Raw genomic sequence first — 21,245 nt, forward strand, 5'->3', positions numbered from 1 at the left:
ATTATTGCTGCAGGACTACACAGGAGCGTATAGTGTGCTCAAGTAATTTAGAATGCAGTGCAAGCGATTTGTAGAACTGAGTTTAATGTCAGAGGGATGCAGAGGGAGCATAAATGTGGAAATGATCCCTCCTTGTGGTGTGTTGGTCAGCATCCCTTTTCGCCAAGGTTTTTGCAGTTTGTAAGTTTCCTGAGCTCAAGTGAAGATTAGCTGTTCTTCGCAATGTGTCTTACACAAAGGGCTGTCCATGTATGTGCTGGATTTCTTTTTTTAGGGTTCTCACTATTTCTTCGGAGACTCTTATCTCTGCTGCAGATTGAGCCATGTGCCTTACTAGATGCTTACTTACATATGACTCATCACTGGACTTCAGCATCTGTTACCGGAACGCATCCATCTGCTACACTAATGTCTGATTTCCTTCTTTTTGTGTGTATGTTAGGTTTTAAATGAAGCTGTTGGCGCAATGATGTACCACACTATCACCCTGACCCGGGAAGACCTAGAGAAGTTCAAGGCCTTACGAGTCATTGTTCGGATAGGCAGTGGCTACGACAATATAGACATCAAAGCTGCAGGGGAGCTTGGTATGTTTAGAATCCAGCACAGCCTTTTGAAGAAGTCGTTTTCATTTAAAGTCATTTATTCATTTATGTTCACAGCCTAACTTTTTCGGGGGGGGGGGGTTGTTTTGATTTGAATTGTATATGATGAAGCAGCTTTATTTGAGATACATCTCTTCCACAGTCCATATGAGCTCCAATGCAAATACAAAGTTTCAGCATTTGAGGTCTTCCCTGTTCTCATTTATAATTTGCATGGACTGAATTAAATTTTGTGTGTATTTATGTATGCGCATATTCACACGAGGTTCCTTGGCCCGTGAATGAGCAGTTGGCAAGTGTTTAAAGAAACTTATTATGGCACATTGACATTGGTCCCATTGGTTTCAGGTCTCTTGGTGGTGATGTTTTTTGATGCCTGATGACAAACAGGCAGCCCATTCCTGACCTTCCGTGGCACACGGCTGCGGCGGCACCGAAAATGGCTGCCACTGCATCCTGTGCGCCAACAGCATTGCAATGGGGCTACTCGATTCACCGCCGACCAAAAGGTCGGTTGTGAAGTGAGAGCTTTCATGTCGGGCACCAAGCCTCCACCAGACCTTCCTCCCTCCCTCCCCCGGCACACCTCCCGTCTGCCCTCTCCCCGCCTCCCACCTCCCTGTCATGCCTCCTTTCCGCCTCCTCTGTGTGACTGCCCAGCAGTGGCGGCCAGGTGCTAGCACTGGGCTAGCATGGGCTCTGGCCCAGCGTTAGGCCTCCCAAACTTGCCTTGTGGCACATTTGAAAATGTGCGTGCCAGCGGTAGGCTGGCTCGTCGAGCCCAGGATTGGGCTCACAGTCAACTAATTATGTTATCTTTAACTAGATTTAAGAATTATAGCATATTGGCCATTTCTGTGTGCCACTAAAATGCTAGTGAGATGTTTGCAAGCAGCATTGTTAATTGTTTTACCACTAATGAGTATCACTGCATTAGCATATAAAACAAAATTGATCTTTATGGGGTGCCAGCTGTATATGTTTGTCGATAGGGTGGCATTAAAGTGATTAGTTGCTTCGGAGTACTCCATTGTAAATCTTAATAAAAGTAAAGGCACACACATCCTTTGCGGCAGTCATTCTAAACAAGACACTCTGCTGAATCATTTACATACAAAATGTTCTAACTTGCTTGGTAACTCCTTGTTGTGTTACTTACAGCCTAACTTTCCTGTCAGATTTGTAGAGTGAGCAGCTTCTCGAGGCATTATAAAAAAAAGTAATCAAGGACTGCTTAATCAAGTACATTTTACTGACTTCTACTCATTTCCTACGGTACATAATGGCTCTTTTGCCTTGTCCCTAATATACTACACATACCCTAATATAGTACACATACTACTTCATACCTACATATAAGGTAATTCTAGCTACATAAATTTAAGTTTACACAAATGTATGAAACTTAATATGTCCACCAGAGAGATTTTGTAGCTCACAGTTCAGCCACCCTGGGCATCCTTCCTTAAATAACTTTAGGACCCAATCCTATCCAACTTTCCAGTGCTGATGCAGCATATCCCTGTGGTGGGAGGACAGTTACAGAGACCTCCTCAAGGTAAGGGAACATTTGTTCTTTTACCTCAGGGCTGCATCAGCTTTGGCAAGTTGGACAGGATTTGGCCCTTAGGCTTGCAGAAACCCTGAAGAGTGTTGCCTGTCACCATTAGCTTTAGTGATCTAGATGGGCCGCTGGTCTGACTTGTTATAAGACTACTCTTCATCTCTGTCCTGTAAAATTGCAACATTTAATTTTAAGCTATGAAATCCCCATAGAGCAGTGGAAACAGACCCATTAGCATCAAAGGCCTTTGGACCTTGTAGACGTTTGGCGCTTAGTGTGTGCATTACAGAGACATCTTATGGCTTCTCCTCCTTTTAGTTCATTGTCCATGGCAGATTTATTGATGACTATAAATCCGTCTAGATCTACCTAAACAGAACTGCTTTGCATCATTCTCTACACCACTTCCACCTTTCCTCATCTGTAGCATGAATACTGGAGAACTATTTCTGTCAGCTTTTCATGTCAATATCTTTCTAAGTTGTTTAAGGAAATGTTGCAGTTAACAGAAAAATGCCAAAATATTGTAAGCAGAACTTTGCAACGTGACATAGAGGAAATAGAGTTGAACGAAGGCTGTAGAGACCTGGGTTCCAATCTCAGCTGAGTTATGAATCTCTCACCAGGTGACTTTGTACCAGTTGCTGGGTGACTTTGTACCTGTTAGCCTAGCTTTTCTACAGGTTGTAAGGATCATGTCCATACTGTATATTGCTCTGAGAAACTTATAGGAAGAGTGGAAGAAACACGTGATTTGATTTCATCAGTCTTCCTTTGTAGCATATTTGGGAATTTCAGTCCGCTCTTTAGCTTTAAACTATTCTTAAACCTTTTTGTTACGGTGCTGTGATCAAACTGAAAAACACAGATGGAAAGAAAGGTAGTAACTCCATAAGTCCTGGAACAACTGGAACATGATCAGTGAGCTGGTGAAGGAGTGAATCCAGTTGTGGTGAACTCTTCATTCTCTGGTATCATGAGATCACAGGAGTCAATCCTACACTGAGTGACAGTTGCTGCACTTGCCAAAGCTGCTTATGTTGCTTAACCCTGGCCTGTTAACTTGCACATCTAGGCATTACCTTGTGAGATCATCTCCATCCCGTGAGGACAAGTAATCTTCCTGCACGTAGACAGGACAAGGCAGGGAAAGCCATATTAGGCCGTAGCTGAGTGTTGGGGTCTCAGCTGTCGGTTAAGGACAGAATGGCTTAAATCAAAACCACTTGGGAAAGGCTCTGAGATCAGGGTCGTACAACAGCTTGTACTTCTAAGTAGAGCTCAACTCCCCATTGCCCTTAAAGGACAAGAATGCATGGAATATGGAGTCACACTATCTCATGCATGTATTCTAGAGGTCAGTGCAGGTGATGAAGACTGGGGATCTCTCAGGGACTCACAAGTGTCAGGAACAATCTCTAGTGAGTGCTTCTTCAGTGTGGTCCAGAGTTGGAGTATGTGATCCCAGAAAGAGACTTGATGCTTGACAGATATCTCATCAGTGTTGTCACAAGGATGGACAGATGACACTGGTAGCTGTGACTTGAGGTAGCTTCTTGTGACTGTAGGACAATCTCGCCATTGTACAAGTGAGAAGGAAATGAAGGAAGGGCTCTCCAGCTGCAATTCTCCAGGGTTCTGCCAGGTCTCTCCAGTTGCACTTCTCTGCTTTGCCAGGTCAAATGTCAAGAAGCAGAGTTGGGCATAACACTTGGTTCCCTTGCTGGTGGAGGCAAGTGAGCTGAGGGATCTCCAGCCCTCATGCCTGTATAGACTGCCAGAAAAGCAGTATATTTTCCTTTTTTCCACCTGCTGCAACAAGTAGCACAGAAACTTGGCTTCACAGCCTTATGAGACTAGGGTGCAATCCTAACCAGAGCAATGCAGCTCTGACGCAAGAGAACAAACATTCTCTTACTTTGAGGAGGCCTCTGTGAGTGACACCCAACTGCAGGATGCAGCACATGTCCCATTGGCACCGCTATGCCAGTGCTGGAAAGCACTGGCATAAGGAGTTAGGATTGTGCCCTAGTACATGTATTGGCTGCTGCTAAGAGAGTTGGGTAATCTGAAAGTGACTGACCAAACATAGGCAGTAAGTAAGGGCCTCCCTGTGCAACATTCTCCCTCACGTTCTGAGGCTGCAATCCTAACTGCACTTTCCTGAGAGTAAGCCCCATTGAATAAAATAGGACTTACTTCTGAGTAGACCTGGTTAGAATTGTGCCCTGCGTTTAGTTCATATGCCAGGTGTGCTAGTGAACCATAACTCTGATGGAAAAACTCAGAAATGGCAGCTGGTAACATTTTTCAAGGAGTTCACGTCCAAATGCAGGTGGAACATTCTTCTTTCCAAATGTTCCCTAGGACAAAAATCTTTGCAGATGGAAAGTTAGCACATCAAGAAGGAGGCTGGTTTAGAACTCTTACCTGGGTTGTGATGTACTACCTTTCAATGTAAGGGAAATCAGTACTATTGTCCCATCCCTGTTTTGAAGCTGAGGCATGTTTATGTATCCCATTATGTATGTATAGCAATCAGGATGTGGCTTTAAACCTCTCTGCATTATAAACTGTCCTAAGGTATAATATAAGACTGTGGTTCCCAAACTTTTCCTTGGAAGTTGGGAACCATGTAAGTCTTTGCAGGGGCCAGGGGATGGCAGAGATGTGATCCCCAGCATCATGCTGCTTCTGGGGAGAGCAGGGTTTTTTTTAACTTAAGTCAGCTCCAGCTGCCAGGAGGTGCTGGGAACTCCATGGACATCTATGGGCCTCCCCAAGCCTCAGAATGACTAAAAATAGCAATTGGAACCCACTTCTGTTTTTGACTGCATTTGAAATGGTTTTAGTCGTTCTGAGGTTTGGGGGAGCCCCATGTAGGCATCCATGGGGCTCCCTGCACGCCAGCACTGGCTTAAGTAAGTTTAACAAAAAAACAACAACACCCCTTCTGTCCCCAGCAGTGGCATGTTCCTGGGGAATATGTTGCTGCCATTCCCCTGCCCATAAGGGGCCATAGACAAGTGCTTCCCTGGTCGGTGGGTCATGACCCCCCAGTTTGGGAGCTAGTAGTATAGTTCCTTGTAATAGTATAGAGCCTTGCTTGATCAGGCCAAAGGCCCATCTAGTCCAGCTTCCTGTATCTCACAGTGGCCCACCAGGGAGCATAACCATATTTTTTGGTTTAGTTCAGTGATATCTTCTATCACCAGCTATCAAAACCAGCTGTGTTTTGCAGTGCAGGTCTAGGGAGCAGGTTTACTGAGAAGCAAAATGTGTTCTAGTACTGCAAAATGAGCTTAGAACTATTTCACAGCTAGTGATGATACGGGTAACTTTGTATTTTTCTAGTGTTCTAAGTATTTTTAGCTTAGGTTAGTGAAGAACCCTGCGTTTTCCTGACTACGTGACTAAAATGTGGGTTTCTCTCCCCATACACTAGGGATTGCTGTCTGCAACATTCCCTCAGCAGCAGTAGAAGAGACAGCAGATTCCACCGTATGCCATGTCCTGAATCTCTACAGGCGGAACACTTGGCTCTACCAGGCCCTGAGGGAAGGAACCAGAGTGCAGAGCGTGGAACAAATACGGGAGGTGGCTTCCGGAGCAGCACGTATTAGAGGCGAAACACTTGGCCTCATTGGATTTGGTATGTTGGTAACTTCTGATGCTATAAAATGCTGAAAATATTTGAATCGGGCCTTGTTTCTTGTTCACTAAGTGAAACTGGGCTTTACAATGAGGTTTTTGTGGATTCTGATATTGAGTTTGGCAACAGAAAAGTGTTGTTTGGCAAAAGATTCAGGACCCAATCCTAAACAACTTCCCAGCAGTGCAGCTTCAAGGTAAAAGAACAAACATTCCCATACCTTAAGGAGGCCCCCATGGCTACCCACAGGATGCGGTGCACACCCCACTGGCATGGCTGCATCAGTGCTGGAAAGTTGAATAGGATTGGGCCCACAGAGTACACAACAGCAGTTGTTCACACACATACACGCACACCCTTGTTTAAAAAACTAGAAATAGTTTTTAGAGGCTGCCATCTTGGTCAGAGGAGTCAGGGTGTGGGTGCAGGAAGGAACTGGTTGTGTCCTGGCTCTTCTTCCGCTCAAAAATCTCCTCGGCTGATTTTCCATCTCTAGGACAATTTATATAGACCTTGGGTTCTGGATTGTTCTGAACACTATAGATTGATGTCTTTACCACAGACATCAAGCCCTGCTGAGAAAGAGCTGAGCTTCAAATTGTTCCTGTTTTGCAAAAGGCCACGAAACAGCCCACACTGGTAGAAAAAGCCACTTTCATACCTAGAAACCTTCACCTGCATTTCCCAAATTTTTGCAAGCACCAGCCTCACTTTTCTTCTTGTGTTGCTATTTTTGTCGGTCTCCAAACATCTTAGGAGCATGGCAATTTTGTCTGTTTTTCAGTTTAGATTTCCTCCTTTGTTCTAAATGCCACAGATTTAATTGCACATTTGTGCATTAAGGAGCTATTTTAGTCAAAAATGGGGGTGTGCCTGTGTCCACCTGTACAGGAATATGGTCGCCAGGAGCAGGAAGTGTTTCAGCTTATCACCCCACAGAACCATGTTGTCTTACTCTGAAAACCAATTTGCAAAAGCGAAGGCTTGTCAACTTGTTTGGCTTTTTCTGCATTTTCTTAGAAGGCGGCTTAGGTCTTCACGTGGAAGTCGGTTAGTTGAGCCCAGGCTGTGACATTGAATAGGAATGACATTGTGGATAATGACCTGCTGATTGCACTGCAGCTGTCCCTCTTTATCAGAAGAGCCTTATTAAACCTTTGCTTCCAAACCATGACAGTTGTCTTAGTCATGCCCAATTAAATAGCCATTCAGCAAGACTGCTGAAGGTGGGGGGAGGCACCCTACAACAAACAAGTTGCTCTTATTCTAAATAGGACTTCGAGTGGTTTTGTTGTGTTGTTGCACAAAAGTCCTTCATAATAAGATTTCCTTAACATGGCTTCTGGTTTGGGAGCAGAGTGAAGAGGCCTCATGTAGCTGGAATATGCAGGTTTTTTTTAACCATGGCGAGTGGCTGGATCGCACTCCAACAATTTTTTATGGGAAGCTTTATTGCTTGCAGTGGGAATCTGCAGCTTCTCTGTCAGCCAGGGTCTAGTTCTACATTCTTCCTGTCCATGCCCCTCATCCCCCCCCCCCCAAAAAAAAATTTTTTTAGGACAATCCATAGATTGTTCTACATTTGCTTGCTAAAGCCAGGGCATGCTTATGAACAGACGTTGCGTTCTGGATACATATTAATTGCCTCTGAAGTGCAATGGCAAATAGTTAATGGACATTTTTGAAAAATGTCACAACTACTTATATTCTAAAGACAGATTCGCATAATGCCCTTGTACACAGTGCATTACACAGTCCATGTTGACCTTCAGCTAAGTCAGCAATAAGACTGTCTATCCTTTAAACTTGCCTCTGGAAGATTTAAGATCTGTCAGCAGGGAGGGGTGAGGAAAGATTCAAAGCAAAATGTTCTCCGATAGCCCCTTTTGCATGTGGAAAGTGATACATCTAGGCAAGTTTCTCCCACCACCTGTGCCCTCCCCAAATTCTGCATATAGGGCACCTGCAACAAATTGAGTCTGGATAGTTGCCAAGTGTCTTGAGTAAGGTAACAGCATAGGTAAGGTTTTTACTATTCAAAAGTAGCAGTGACTAACACATAACAGGGGATTTAGCAGGTGTTGTCATGTATGTATGTACAGTATAAATCACTGGATTCTAAACAGAGAAACATTATCAATGTCAATTTTTAAAGATGGGCTAGTACAGTTCTAGGCAGTCAACAAAAACAGGTTGTTCAAGAAGCTTTTGACAGTTCACCTTTTATGACTGGTGTTTGGCTTGGGGAGGTGCAAAGACGTGCAGGATTTCCCTAGAGTAGCAATTCCCAAACTTGCCAGTCACAGTTCCCCCACAGCCTCTTCCAGCTCAGCCAGGTACCCCCATTTTGGATTGTGCGAGATTTTGCAAAATCCTAGATAGTGGTTCCCAAATCTCACAAGGTTTAGCAAGATCTAAGATGATAATACCTGGGCAAACAGGTTGGACGGGCCATCAGGGACATCCTGCAGCACCCCGCTGAGTGCACCACAATGCCCTAAGGCAGTGGTATTCAAACTGGGGCATTGCGACACCCCAGCCTGTGGGTCCTGGCCTCTGCCCCCTTAAGGGGCGGGGGCAGCCAGGAGACAGGGGTAAGGCAGCGACACAGATCACGCCACTCAGGGGGGCTGCAGGGGCTTCAGTGCACTTGCCCAAGCCTCCTGCAGCCTCCTGGGGGTGCGGGGAGCCCTGCATAATCTTCAGCAGGGCTCCCCAGGTCAGGAAAAGTGGAAGCAGAGCGATCGTGCCCCATTCCCCCAAACCGGAAGCAGAGCACAATCACTCCGCTTTCTCTTCTGACGGGGCTGCAGGGACTGGGGTGCACTTACCAGTCCCTTGAGCAGCCGTCCCTGTGTGCAGGGAGCCCTGCGCGAGCACCTGCAGGACTCCCCAGGCCAGGGAAAGGGAGAGTGGGGCGATTGCACTCTGCTTCCCCTTTTGCAGAGGCAGAGCAGATTGCTCCACTCTTCCTTTCCCTGACCTGGGGCACCCTGCAGGCGCTCACGCAGGGCTCCCTGCACACAGGGATGGCTGCTGCAGGGACTGGTGAGTGCATCCCAGTCCCTGCAGCCCCCTGAGGATTGCGTCGGCGCCTCCCCCCCCCCGCCCCCGCAAAGACTTACTGCAGGTTTCAAACTCCCGGAGAGTTTGAAAACCGCAGTCCTAAGGCATCTCAATACACACTTTAGGAACCCCTGCCCTAAAGTAGAATGGAGGACAACAGTACGTCTTTCAGTTGAAGACTGCACTTTGGATAGCCTTCCCTGGAGAAAGCTGCCTGGCTTCATCACTTGCTTGTTTTTCACCAGACAATTTAGACCTGGCTATATCAACAGGCCTTCAAGTGTTGATCTATACAGATTATGGTTTGCTGCTATTGCTATTTTTTGTTCTGTTTGTTTTTAGAAAGAGTTTAATAGGACTATTTATAGATATGTATTGTGTTGTCCTTTCATATTTTTGCATAGAAGAACAGTCACTCCGGGGGGAAAGAGACACTTTCTTGGGGAAAGGATATAGTGCATCTGGTCCTGGGGAAACAGGATATCCCTGTTCCAGCAGCAGAATCTTGAGAGCAGAAGGAGCCCTACAGTGGGGACACTCAGCACATTTGCTGTCCAATCCTGTAGTCTGCAGCATTGGAACCGGGCAGTATTTGAGATGTGGCAGAAACCAAGCTGCGTTTAAGAGAGTGTAGTAGCGAACTTGCACAGTGGCCAGTTCTAGGAAAGCACTTTGCAAATGCCATATTTCTTTTTGCAAGTGCTGCATTTTAGCAATTCCTGACAAAGGGGTAATAAAGGATCAGTGCATTGTGAACATCTTCGCTGGAGTAGAAGAAAATGTTTGGCAGCAAGTTGTGCTGCTTGGTGCCAGTTAATGCTTAGAATTCATGCAGAGCTGCTGCATTGCCAAGCTTATTACTGACATCTCTCTCTCTCTCTCTCTCTCGGCTTAGGTCGCACTGCGCAAGCAGTTGCAGTTCGAGCCAAGGCATTTGGATTCAATGTGATCTTTTATGACCCATACCTGCAGGATGGCATAGAAAGGTCCCTGGGCGTCCAGCGGGTCTACACGCTCCAGGATCTGCTGTACCAGAGTGACTGTGTATCATTACACTGTAATCTCAATGAACATAATCACCACCTTATCAATGACTTCACGATTAAGCAGGTAACTAATAAACAGTGGAGAATTGTCTTGGTGACTCCAGCTGCAGCATAGGAATGTGTGACTCTTGAGTACTGGACTCCTTGCCAGTACAGTCATAATCTCCAGCAGATGCAAATAATATGTATTTTTACCTTTGAGGTGGCTGAGAGTTATTGCTCACTGTCCAGCTGCCTTTTGCACATTGTACATCAGGTGATGCCACTTTAGCAGGTTGGTTTAATGCAGTCCATAAATAACAAACAGCAAGCTGATGTGGCATAATGTAACAAACCCAAGACACACTCTTGGCTTCTGTCCATAGGCCTTACTGACTCGTATCAATGGGCCTTTAACAACATTACATTTAGAGCACTGGTTCCCAACCTGTGGTCTGTGGACAACAGGTGGTCTACAAGACCCTGAGAAGTGGTCCGTGAGGTCTCGGGGGGGGGGGGGGTGGGGAACACCTTTGATCACTTCCAGTGTCTCACTGATCAAGCAGTCTCCCACGGACCGCCAATGTGGGCAGAGGAAGGACTGCCCACAGCCACAATCACAAGTGTCAGCTGTGGCTGTGTCCGGTCCATTCTTCATCCTCTCTGATAGTGCAAAGGGGAGCACTTGGGGGACAGGCCACCAGAGAGGATGAAGACCAAACCCCCCACAGCCACATGTGGTCCACAACAATTCCAATTTTTGCTCCAGGGGTCCATGGGTTCCTAAAAGTTGGGAACCACTGATTTGGAGGAACAGGGCTAGTTATTGTCAAGCAAGCGTCATTTCCACCTTCCTCTCTTTTGGAGCACCATTAGATAGTAAGTGGTGTGTTTGCCATAGTATGAAGATGCTGTTGTGTTGGTAAAAATCAGCCCCAGATTTGACCAACACAAGTACTGTTTCCCAAACATGTTAGGGTGAAATGGTAGCTGGGTCAATGGGAAAAAAAATTGGGTGTTAACTTGCCCATTTTCCAGGGTGAAACTCTGTTTTCACTTGTAATCTCATCCGCCCAGTCTTGGGGAAAATCTTCCAGACACGGCTAATTTCTCTTTTGAAGGCAACAGCCAAAGTACCAGCACAAATCTCTTCCTAACCTGGTGCTGTGATTTTGTGGTTATCTTATTTACCTCTGTTCTATGCAGGAGCACATAGATAAGAAGTAAGTGGTTGCAAAACATAAACTTGTTTGTACTGCTGTCTTGAGTAAGCTAGGGAAAGCACCCTGTTGTCACAAACTACTGGTGCCAACGGGTAATTTTTCCAGGAAAGAATATTCAGCCATAAGATGAAAACTTACCAAAGCAGAAAGTTCAGAAATTCTGTTTGCTATACTTTGGGATTGAAAGTTGAAGACCTTGTGTAGCACTTTCAAAAATCTGTTGTGTGTGCTTCTCTTTAGAGAGCTGTTTTTTCCTAGTGTAAGGATTGGCTTGTTCTCTCTTAGAGCATTTTGAGATTAGACCTCATCTTCTCTTGAATGGAAGGGCACCGTTCTGGTGTTGTACTTGCAATGACTTTTCATCCAGATGGAGAAGTGTTACTACTATAGTATTAGTACTGCTACGCTGGAGTAGGTGGCCCAGAAAAGCTTCTAAAGTCAAAGGAAAGATGGCAGGACTCTGGTTTTATGTTCCCCGACAGCAGGAGCTGTGTATATACTGTCAGAGGCTAGAGGAGCTTTGTGGGTAGGTGGGGGAGTGGTGGCAAAACTCTGCTTATATTGAGCTGTTGTAATGATCCTGCTGAACAGTCTTTTCTTTCCTCCTGGCTTCCCTCAGATGAGGCAGGGAGCATTTTTGGTAAACACAGCCCGTGGCGGTCTGGTGGACGAAAAGGCCTTAACTCAAGCCCTGAAGGAAGGGAGGATACGAGGGGCGGCTCTGGATGTGCATGAGTCAGAACCGTTTAGGTAAGGCGACATAGTATTTTGAACTTGTATCCTGCCTGCCTGCTACCCAACACCTCTCAGTAGCTGCTTTCCATAGAAATATGAGACATTATCTTCATAGTCCCTAGTAAGCTGCAGACGTGTTGATAAAATCAATGCAGAACCTTTAAAAATACAAAATTAAAAAGGGTTTTAGAACTAAAGGTGCCTTGTGTGTTTCTCCTTTTAAGAAGCAAACTTGGGGTTTGTGAACCTGCTTGGTTGGAAAGAGCTGAGGCCACTGAGAGGGCAATTCTAGCCTGCATGCATGTGCAGCTTTGTTTTGATCAATTTCTTCGAGAATAGTTTGGATACATACTGTGAAAACTAAAAATTCACATTCTAGAAAGAACAAGACAGAATGAAAAATAGTATTGTCTAACATTGCGCATTATAACATATGTTCATGTTCATATGTGATGCTCATGCTCATTAGCCAGTTTTAGAATTCTATCTTAAAGGCTTGGTTGATTTATCAACTCTGAATTGTATTCAAGAGTCTGCTGTGTTCACATTTAAAGGTGAAGGTGATGAAATTATGTATGTTGTCATACACATACCTTCTGGACAGGAAAGCATCCCATGATTCACCTTATTGTGTAAATATATTTTCGACCATTTGCTATGCTGGTTGAACTGAAAGAGGAATTCCACTTTATCTCTTTGCCAGACTTTTAATTCATAATTTTTTTATGCCTGATTTGTTACTGACTTCTTAGCAAAGCTTCTTGGAATGTTTGGCCTTATTGCCTATTCTTCTGGATTAAAATGTAGGAAGCCAAAGAACTGTGGCTGCTGTTAAATACTGGGAGAGATCAATAATGGCTATCTTCCTGCAAAGGGCTGTTCACCTACTGATATGCATCTGGATTGAAAACACAAATGCAGCATCCAGGGTAGACAGCATTTCCAATCCATTTGCAGTGCAGCCTGAATAGACTTTCATGCTCAGCTCATATCTGGATACCATCAGAAGGATCCAACAGCAAGAAATTTGGAGTAAGGGTAGTGGAAAGCATTGTTTTTATTTAATGAAATGGGCAGCTAGAAAAGGGCACAGGGCGTGCCCCCCAGGACCTGGACTATAGATGTTTTTACTAAAAAAAAATCTACCCCCCAAAACCTTAATAGAAAAGGTGCATTTTTAAAAATTATTTTACTGTTATAGGCCATGTATCATTAACCTCAACTTACAGATAACTGGTATAAGGTGACCAGTGAAGTTAAGTGTCTATGTAACTGCTTGCATTCATGAATTTTAATGTTTACCTTTCTTCTGTAGCTTTGCTCAAGGACCACTGAAAGATGCTCCCAACTTAATTTGTACACCACACACTGCTTGGTACAGCGAACAAGCCTCACTGGAGATGAGAGAAGCCGCTGCAACAGAGATACGTCGTGCTATCACAGGTACAGCCGCTTATATGCCCGTGGGCCATGTAAAATGTAACGGCTCCATTGGAAGGTTGCCCAAAAGTATTTCTCATGATTTTGCATCATGCGGCAGGTACAACACTTAGAGACTAGTTCTCCTAAATACAGTATCTCCATGCAAACATTGTTATCTCTGGCACCTCTAGTACATTCATGCACCAGGTCACGGGTTAAGAGCCTTTCTATATGATGTCTCCCATACCACGCCCTGGTAAGAGTAGGTACTTCCTGGGCAGATTGGGTGCATTTTTTAAAAATCTCTCCTCAGTCACTCTAGGTCAGTAGCTAGAGCTGTTCTGGAAGTAGTTGTTGGTTGGTTGCATGTCTCATTCACTGGGACCAATGAACTATACACTCTAATTGCAAAGTGACTAAACACAGTTCAGCAATGGACAACTGGCAGTCTGCTGGCTGGATCCAGCCCTTGAATGCAACCCTGGCAGCCATATCAGTGTGACAAACAACTGTCAAGTCTTGCTTATAAGCAACAGTTGTTCAACAGTTCAGTGAGAAGTTTTCACATGTTAAAATCGCATCTGTTTTGGGGAGTTTTTTTTATGCCATGCCTTGGCAAATAGCCATGCAGAGCTGCTAACAGATCTGCAGTGGGACTTTATCTGGAATTTAATCTCAGAATTTTGGTGGCAAGTGATGGATTTTTCTCTGCATGCTACCCTCATCCCAGCAGGTGGCATAAAAAAAAATGAAAGAAGTGTGCCATTTGTTACGTATCAGTAAGGTTGTGCCTGAATCGGAATCATTCCTTCCTCAGGTCGCATCCCTGAAAGCCTACGAAACTGTGTGAATAAGGAATTCTTTGTCACAACAGCTCCTTGGTCAGTAATAGATCAGCAAGCAATTCATCCAGAGCTCAATGGCGCCACATACAGGTAAGATGGAGAAATGGATCTTTTTGAATGTAGTTAAGGAACAGCAGGCATGCACTCTGGAATTCTGTAAGCAGGCAGATAGTTAAACAATGAGTTGCACAGCTCCTGACATTTCTCTGAAAATGCATTTATATAAGGTGCAAGTTATTGCAGTCCTCAGTGGTGGAGTATTCAAGCCTCCTCTACAGATACTCTCTCTTCACAATGTCTTGATAAAATAGACAGTTCCAAGATAGCCCCTCCAACTGTCTCACTGTATGTAGATCTTATAATCGAGGCATGATAGAGCTGCTTTGTTCTTCTCTGAAAGGCCTTTCTGGCTTTCAAATGAACCTTGCATCTTTGCTCATTGACACCTTGTCCCCTCTATATGGCACAAGCAAATGAAAGATCTCTTGAGCGACTCATTAAATTAGAAGAAGTAGGTGCTGTAGCGGTAAACTATGAAGTGCAGGAACTTATGAGACCCCCCATAGCTGTGCCCACTGAAACTGTGCAAGAACAAAAACAAATCATTTTTACTTCATTGGAGCTTTTCTTTTCCTGCCACTGATTCCTAATTTGAACCTTACTTTTATTTTTCATTTAAAGATCTAGCTCATTTCATCTCAGGCTCTTGGAGTCTACTACCTGAGATCCCAGCTTCTGCTGAGATCAAACTCGGGTCATGGGGAGAATACTGCAGCCTACGTAAATTTGCATAGCATTGTAGCTTTGTAACATGAGCTACAGAATTGCTGTCAGACAGCTTTTGGGAAAGACAATACCTAGACTAGACACTAACAAATGCCCCTAGATAAATATCTCAGTTTGCCACCTCTTGAACCTTATTCTAAGCTAAGGTCTAAGCTTATTCTAAGCTAAGGTCCTTTGAAAAGTTTCAGAGGCAGCACCTGAGCACTTCTGCTGATGACATCACCACCCCTGCTGAAGTAGTAGTCCTGGAGCTATGCTCCCCTTAAATGCTGCCATTGGAGTAAACACCCAGATGTTCCCTGAAGGCTTTTTGCAAAGATAGAATCGACACTGTACCAGTATACTGATATACTTTTGATCTGGTGTCAAGGAAAAGCTGGAATTTGGATTCACGTACAGCTTTAAGAAAAATACACATGTAGAACTAGAGGCAAGACTTCATCTATATTTAGATCTCTGAAAACCATGCAAATGGGGAAATGTTACACAGCAGTGTAAAAAACATTATTTTGAAGTGCTGCAAACTTCTATCCTTTACGATTGTGAAGCTAATCTTGAAAGCAGGTATGCAGTGTCTGGAAAAATCTCAAAGGATCTCCCTCCTTTCCTACAGTTAGCAGACATAGAAGAATATGTGAAAGTCAGCTAACTTTGTGTGCATATACAGACTGCAGAATTCAGCTTAAACCTTGTGCAAGGAAAAAACACAAAGCCCTTCATACAAGCCTTCTGTTCAGAAGGCTAATCTGCTGAAAATGTAAAACCATTCAAGGCCCTCAAGATTCCTGTGATCTCTCCTATAAATACAGCTGCCCCATAAATATATAATCTGTAGGACCAAAAGAAGTGTAAGACTGCTTCCACTTGGGCACCAGGAGTTTTCCAGTCTCCCCCTTCTAGTAGCAAAACCCTTTGCCTGTCAAATGGTCTTGCTGAGCAGGACCTCTTGTAGTGCAAGGAATGGTCGTAACAGGGCAAATTCAGCCACTTACCTTGCACACATGGAGCTTCTTTAAATGTGTTTTTGTTAGGATATAATGGAAACAAGTAAGCATTCAGAGGGCTGAACTTTGACTGGATTGTGGCTTATGTACCACTGCTGTCAGTGTTTAATTCATTGCCATCACTAGGATTTAAAAGCCCTACCTTTAACGCAATTGCACTCACGAGAGTGTTCAGTCTTTTCTCTAGGAGCATATTCACACTCCTCTAAAAAGTCTGCTTTATCCAAAAGGTTTACTTTTTAAAGTAGGCAATCAGTTACTCCTGTCCCTGGAAAAATTAGACATACACATTATAAGATGTGTACAGGTTAAGGAATATACAGTACATTTCTGTAACTTTTAAAATACTGTTCTTTTGGGTTATCATAAACCTTAAACTTGAGGTTTCCTGCAGCAAGCAAACTCAAAGGATTACATTTTTCCATCTACTGATGTGTGAAGGCTGCAGAGAAGATTTTTTTCTCTGCCCCCTTATTGAGAAGTTACAACCATGGCCAAAGCTCATGCAAACAAAATTTATTTTTACTGCTAGGTTGTACAGTGTAATGAAGGTGCATTTACTGATCTGAACACAATAGCTTTGTGCATACTTAAAGCATCCACTTCATTGCATTACCTGGTTTATAAATGATAATTTCCAGCATGTTGCAATATTAAGCTCATTGTCCTGGTCTACTAGTCTCTTTCGGTTTTCCTTGTGCAGATGTTGGGACGTCTCAGGCTCTCTTGATCATTTTGACTTAAGCAGCCTGGCCAACTTGCTCACCACACCATCCTCATCACCCTTATGGTGCCGTTCATAAAGCAGGAGATGTTGTCTTAACACTGGATTTTGACAACTTTGCCCAAAGTGCTGTTTCAGTGTGGGTTACCACAAGCCTCTCCACCTTCTTTCTCTTCCCCCCCCCCCCACACACTTTCATTTTTTTGTGCCTGTCCCAATAAAGATTCACTTGTCTTTCCTAACCAATTTCATGGAAGGAAAAAATGCAGATGTAGATAATTTAAGTGATACTGCAAAGATAATTTAAGTAATTTAACTAGGGGATGCTGCAGAACACTATTGCAGCAGTGCTCGAATTTGTGACCACTGTGCACTTGGACCATAGCTTTCTGTTATGCCTCTGTGCAGCTCGTCTAGTTAGACCTGGGCACCAGGACATTCTGGGCAGTCACATTTGTTGCCTGGCATCCCAAGACTGTGCAACAGGACATCCAGGCAGATGTGACTGCCCGGAGCATCCTGGTGTCCAGGTCTACCCAAATGACAAGACATGTGGGGTTGGAACTGTAAGGCCCACTCACTGGGTGGACAGGTTCATCTGAACCCTGGATCTGGCTCCTGGGCTGGGGTTCAGGTAGTCCTGCACTATTGAAATTGAAAGCCATGTCTCCTTAAGTGTTTGTCTTCTACAACACTGTGAACCAGACCCAGACAAACTGCTTTTGTTCCTCAAACATCTTCTGGAAAAATGTCTCCCAGTCGTAGCTAAGAAAGGTTCAGTGGTCTGCTGTGGCCCTCTAACGAGCTAACAGGGGAGTTGGCTGCCCACATTTTCTCTGCAGATATCTTTTGACATGAATAAAAAGGCAGAGCAGGATGTGGCAACAGCTGGGCCTTGTGGATGGCAGGCTCTCCCCCTTCAGCTGCTATGTTCGGTACTCTACAGCTGTTTTGAAGGGGGAGGCAGAACAACTGCAGGGGTTGAAATAGGGTAGCAGTATGGATGGAAAAAGCATTCTCTCCCTGTTGAATTTTTGTTCATTAACATTAAAGATCATCCATATAGGTTTAAGCTGCTACTTCTATCTGGAAAGGTTCTTTGTGAAGATTTTGCTGTACTGCTGTTGTAAGAAATGTGAGAGTATTTCTTTACTAAAGGTCCAATCCTATCCAATTTTCCAAATCCAATGCAGCCCCAAACATTCCCTTACCTTGAGGGGGCTTCTGTGACTGTCCCTCCCCATTGCAGGATACCTCACAAGTCCCATTGGGACAGCTGCATCAACACTAGAGAGAAGTGGGTCCTAAAGAATGGAACTGCCAGGGGAGTAGCTCATTGTTAGGTTGTCACCTGCCTCCATGGCCCTGTTCTCTCTTTCTATAGAATATTTGTATAGTGATGTTGTTTAACTTGGAAATCCATCTTTTCCTAGATATCCACCAGGCATGGTGAGTGTTGCACCAGGTGGCATTCCGGCAGCTATGGAAGGTATCATTCCAGGAGGGATTCCTGTGACCCACAATCTTCCAACGGTGGCACATCCTTCCCAAGCTCCATCTCCTAACCAGCCCTCAAAACATGGGGACAACAGGGAACATCCCAATGAGCAATAGCAGATAATTTAAAGCACTCCGATTTGGGACCAAGAGACATTGGAAAAGAAAACTACACACAAACTGACAGGAATTTGATACAATATTTGTAAGGTTGATTTTGGACTGATGCATCATGTTCCAGGTGTTAACTACAAAAAAAAAGATATAGGAGTCAAGACTTGGGGGAGGGAGGGGGAACCCTGAAGAAGTCACCTGCTTACTGAAGCACTGAAAACTAGGATGTGGTGATACCATTACTGATCAGCTTCTGTTATTGTGTATTTAAGTTTCCTTCATATTTACATCAGTCACAGGAATAATATATACTTCTTCACTCCCTTTGAGGAATAGCAGGTGACTGAGGTACCTGCTGTTTAGAACATGTCCAACAGTCCTAACAAAGCTTACATGATATTAAGAGGAAACCATCATGTGACTTCAGCCCTTTCCTTCCTCACTTACCTGGCTCCTCCTTGTACAGCTTGAAGAAAGTTAACCCAGAGATGGGGACACAGTTATGCGTGTTGCAGTTGTATACCAGTCACTAATGTATTGGAGGGATGCTACTCAATGTAACTACAGTAATGTAGGTCAGGAATCCTGGTGGGAGGAGGAAAAAAAGGCCCATATTATAACCAGCTGCCTTTTAACCACAAAAATGGATACTTCTCCTGCAAGATACACTTAATAAAGTAGCTGTACATTCAATAACACATGCTGATGATGCAAAAATAGTGTTAAGTCTCACATTTATACTCAAATATATTTTTCTGTTTTAAATCCACAGCTATTTTATTGAGTGGAAAAGTCTTGAGCTGGAAAGGGTTCAAGAATAATGTTGCATTTCCTTATGTCTCAGGAAAAAAAAAAAACACTTTTTATGGTAACTTGTCAGACTGTATGAACAAAACCCACTTTTTTAGACATTGAAGTCTTCTTTTCTTCATGTGATATTTTATACAAGAACACTTCAAATGTGTTATTAGATGTGACTGATTTTAACAAATCCTATTAGATTTGTATCAACTAGTTACATGTTATATTCATAGTCTTTTGTGAATCATCGCCTTTTTGTTGAAAAAGATGGCCTATTCTGAGCCTTTGTATGGGTACATTCCTGTTTCTGTGATAAAGTTTTAAAAGCTGTCCCAAACAGAAGAAAAACCAGAACCAATGGCTACCAGAAGTATGTTTTGTTTTAGTGTGTTACCGTTACTGTATTTGTTTATTGTAAAGGTGGACATATAGCGTTCAGTGCAGTTTTCAATAAAAAGTGACAATTTCTATAATTAGAGTTGGATGAGGCCCTCTATGTCCTTGACACTATTTAAAGAGACCATACTTTCAAGCCATGAGAGCAATTAACACCAAACAGATACGAAGTTTCTGTGCCCAGAATTGTCACTGAGAGAGAAATGCATTTTTGGGTTCCCAGCCCACAATCCAAAAAAGTCTGAATAAATCCCAATATTTTGCCCCACCTCTTTGTGGCTCTCAAGGGAATGATCTGACCACCCTATCTCAAAATTCACAACATAGTATTGCCCTCTACTGCCTCAAGCCAAAAATTAGAGTGTATCCTAGCCAAAAGCTCACAGAAAAAGAGCACTACGCATAGGTAAGTGCTCCTGCTTCTAGCAAAACTCAGTCCCATCTAAATGTAAGGGAAAGACTGAGGACATTTATAGTCAGGCCATCTTCAACCAGCCAATTGCTGTTCACTCCAAGATTAAGATTCAATAAGGAATCAATAGGGGCCTTTAAGAAAGTTGGAAAGGAACAGCTAGGTGATGAGGTAATGGGGAGTGGGAGTGAACAGCAATTGGATGATTGAAGATGCCCGACTATAAATGTGTTTTACTGAGCACAGGAGTCTAGGCAGGGCTAAGGCGGTTTCCTCTTTTCTGTTCATATTACAGTGCTCGTATATTTTGAGGGCCTCTCTATACAGCCATGCCCAGTGTTGATGTTCCCTCATCAAGACTTTTGTCTGTTCAAAACTGCCTAATGCCTGAAACAAGATGGTCTACATTCTCAGATGCAATTGTTCCTGCTTCAGGCAACTTCTGTGCCAAGTATAAAAAAAAAACTTGCTGTGTTTGTGGGGCTTTGCAACCATTTCAGGCAAAGACATGATCCTCACATGATATAAAACCAGACCATACCCTGCCAAGCTACAACTGTGGTAGGATGGAGTGGATCTTATCTCTTCCAGGCCTGCTGCTGTTTAGCACAAGGGGAGATGACAGGCACCCTAGGAAAGCCACACATACATGCAACTGTTTGGTTTCACAATCTTCCTGCTCTTACTAGAGGGAGCATGCTGGAGAAGCAGGGGTAATGAGAACGTAGAAGCTGAAAATCCGCTCTTCTGAGGGCCACATATTATTCTGCAAGGCCCTTAAAAGTAGAAGCCAGCAGTTGCTACACTTTAATTCATGTCATGTTTGCACACAGAGGGGCTGCAGCAGGCTGGCCAGACAAATGCAATTTTTTAAACATACCTATTTATGCCAGCAGTGATATGCAATACAGAAGTATGGTCAAGGTTGACTGTATTATGCTGTACCCTCCTACACACTTCCATGATTATACATGAATTTACTTTTACAGATTAGCTATCACTACATTTTTACTCACCCCCCTTTGCTTCCTACCATTTAATCTAGGGTGTCAACTATAAGGCCCAAAGGGTGATCTCCACCCTCCCTTATAATTTGACTTTCTCATGTCTTGACATTAACAAGATTTGCACATTTTCCCTTTTGTCATTTGCAGCTAATGAGTTTCTATGTGAGAACAAAGTGGTTATTTCTGGCCATCTGCTTAATGATGTCACTTCCAGCCAACAGCAGGCTGTTCAGCCCACTATATGAAATGAGATTGATACCCCTCCTCTAATCTGTAGTGCAACAGCTCTAATCACAGGAAATTGTAAATCAGCTCTATAAAGATTATGGATGTTGCTTTAGACTATTTCAGAACCCCTAGAATGTGA

General features: G+C 43.7%; 1 protein-coding gene across 5 annotated transcripts in view; it reads left to right on the forward strand.

Annotated features, from left to right (window-relative positions):
• CTBP2 (C-terminal binding protein 2) overlaps positions 1-19,528 on the forward strand; it is a 248,667-nt gene extending 229,139 nt beyond the window's left edge. For all 5 annotated transcript variants that reach the window (XM_066618906.1, XM_066618910.1, XM_066618909.1 and 2 more), the window contains 7 exons: positions 443-587; positions 5,615-5,821; positions 9,783-9,997; positions 11,755-11,885; positions 13,186-13,313; positions 14,110-14,227; positions 18,085-19,528. In XM_066618906.1, coding sequence (XP_066475003.1) covers positions 443-587; positions 5,615-5,821; positions 9,783-9,997; positions 11,755-11,885; positions 13,186-13,313; positions 14,110-14,227; positions 18,085-18,265 — 1,125 coding nt within the window. In that variant the 3' untranslated portion in view covers positions 18,266-19,528. The remainder of the gene's footprint in view (positions 1-442; positions 588-5,614; positions 5,822-9,782; positions 9,998-11,754; positions 11,886-13,185; positions 13,314-14,109; positions 14,228-18,084) is intronic.
• Positions 19,529-21,245: the final 1,717 nt, after the last annotated feature.

This window comes from Tiliqua scincoides, chromosome 3, assembly GCF_035046505.1.
Source record: "Tiliqua scincoides isolate rTilSci1 chromosome 3, rTilSci1.hap2, whole genome shotgun sequence".
NCBI classification, from domain to species: domain Eukaryota; kingdom Metazoa; phylum Chordata; class Lepidosauria; order Squamata; family Scincidae; genus Tiliqua; species Tiliqua scincoides.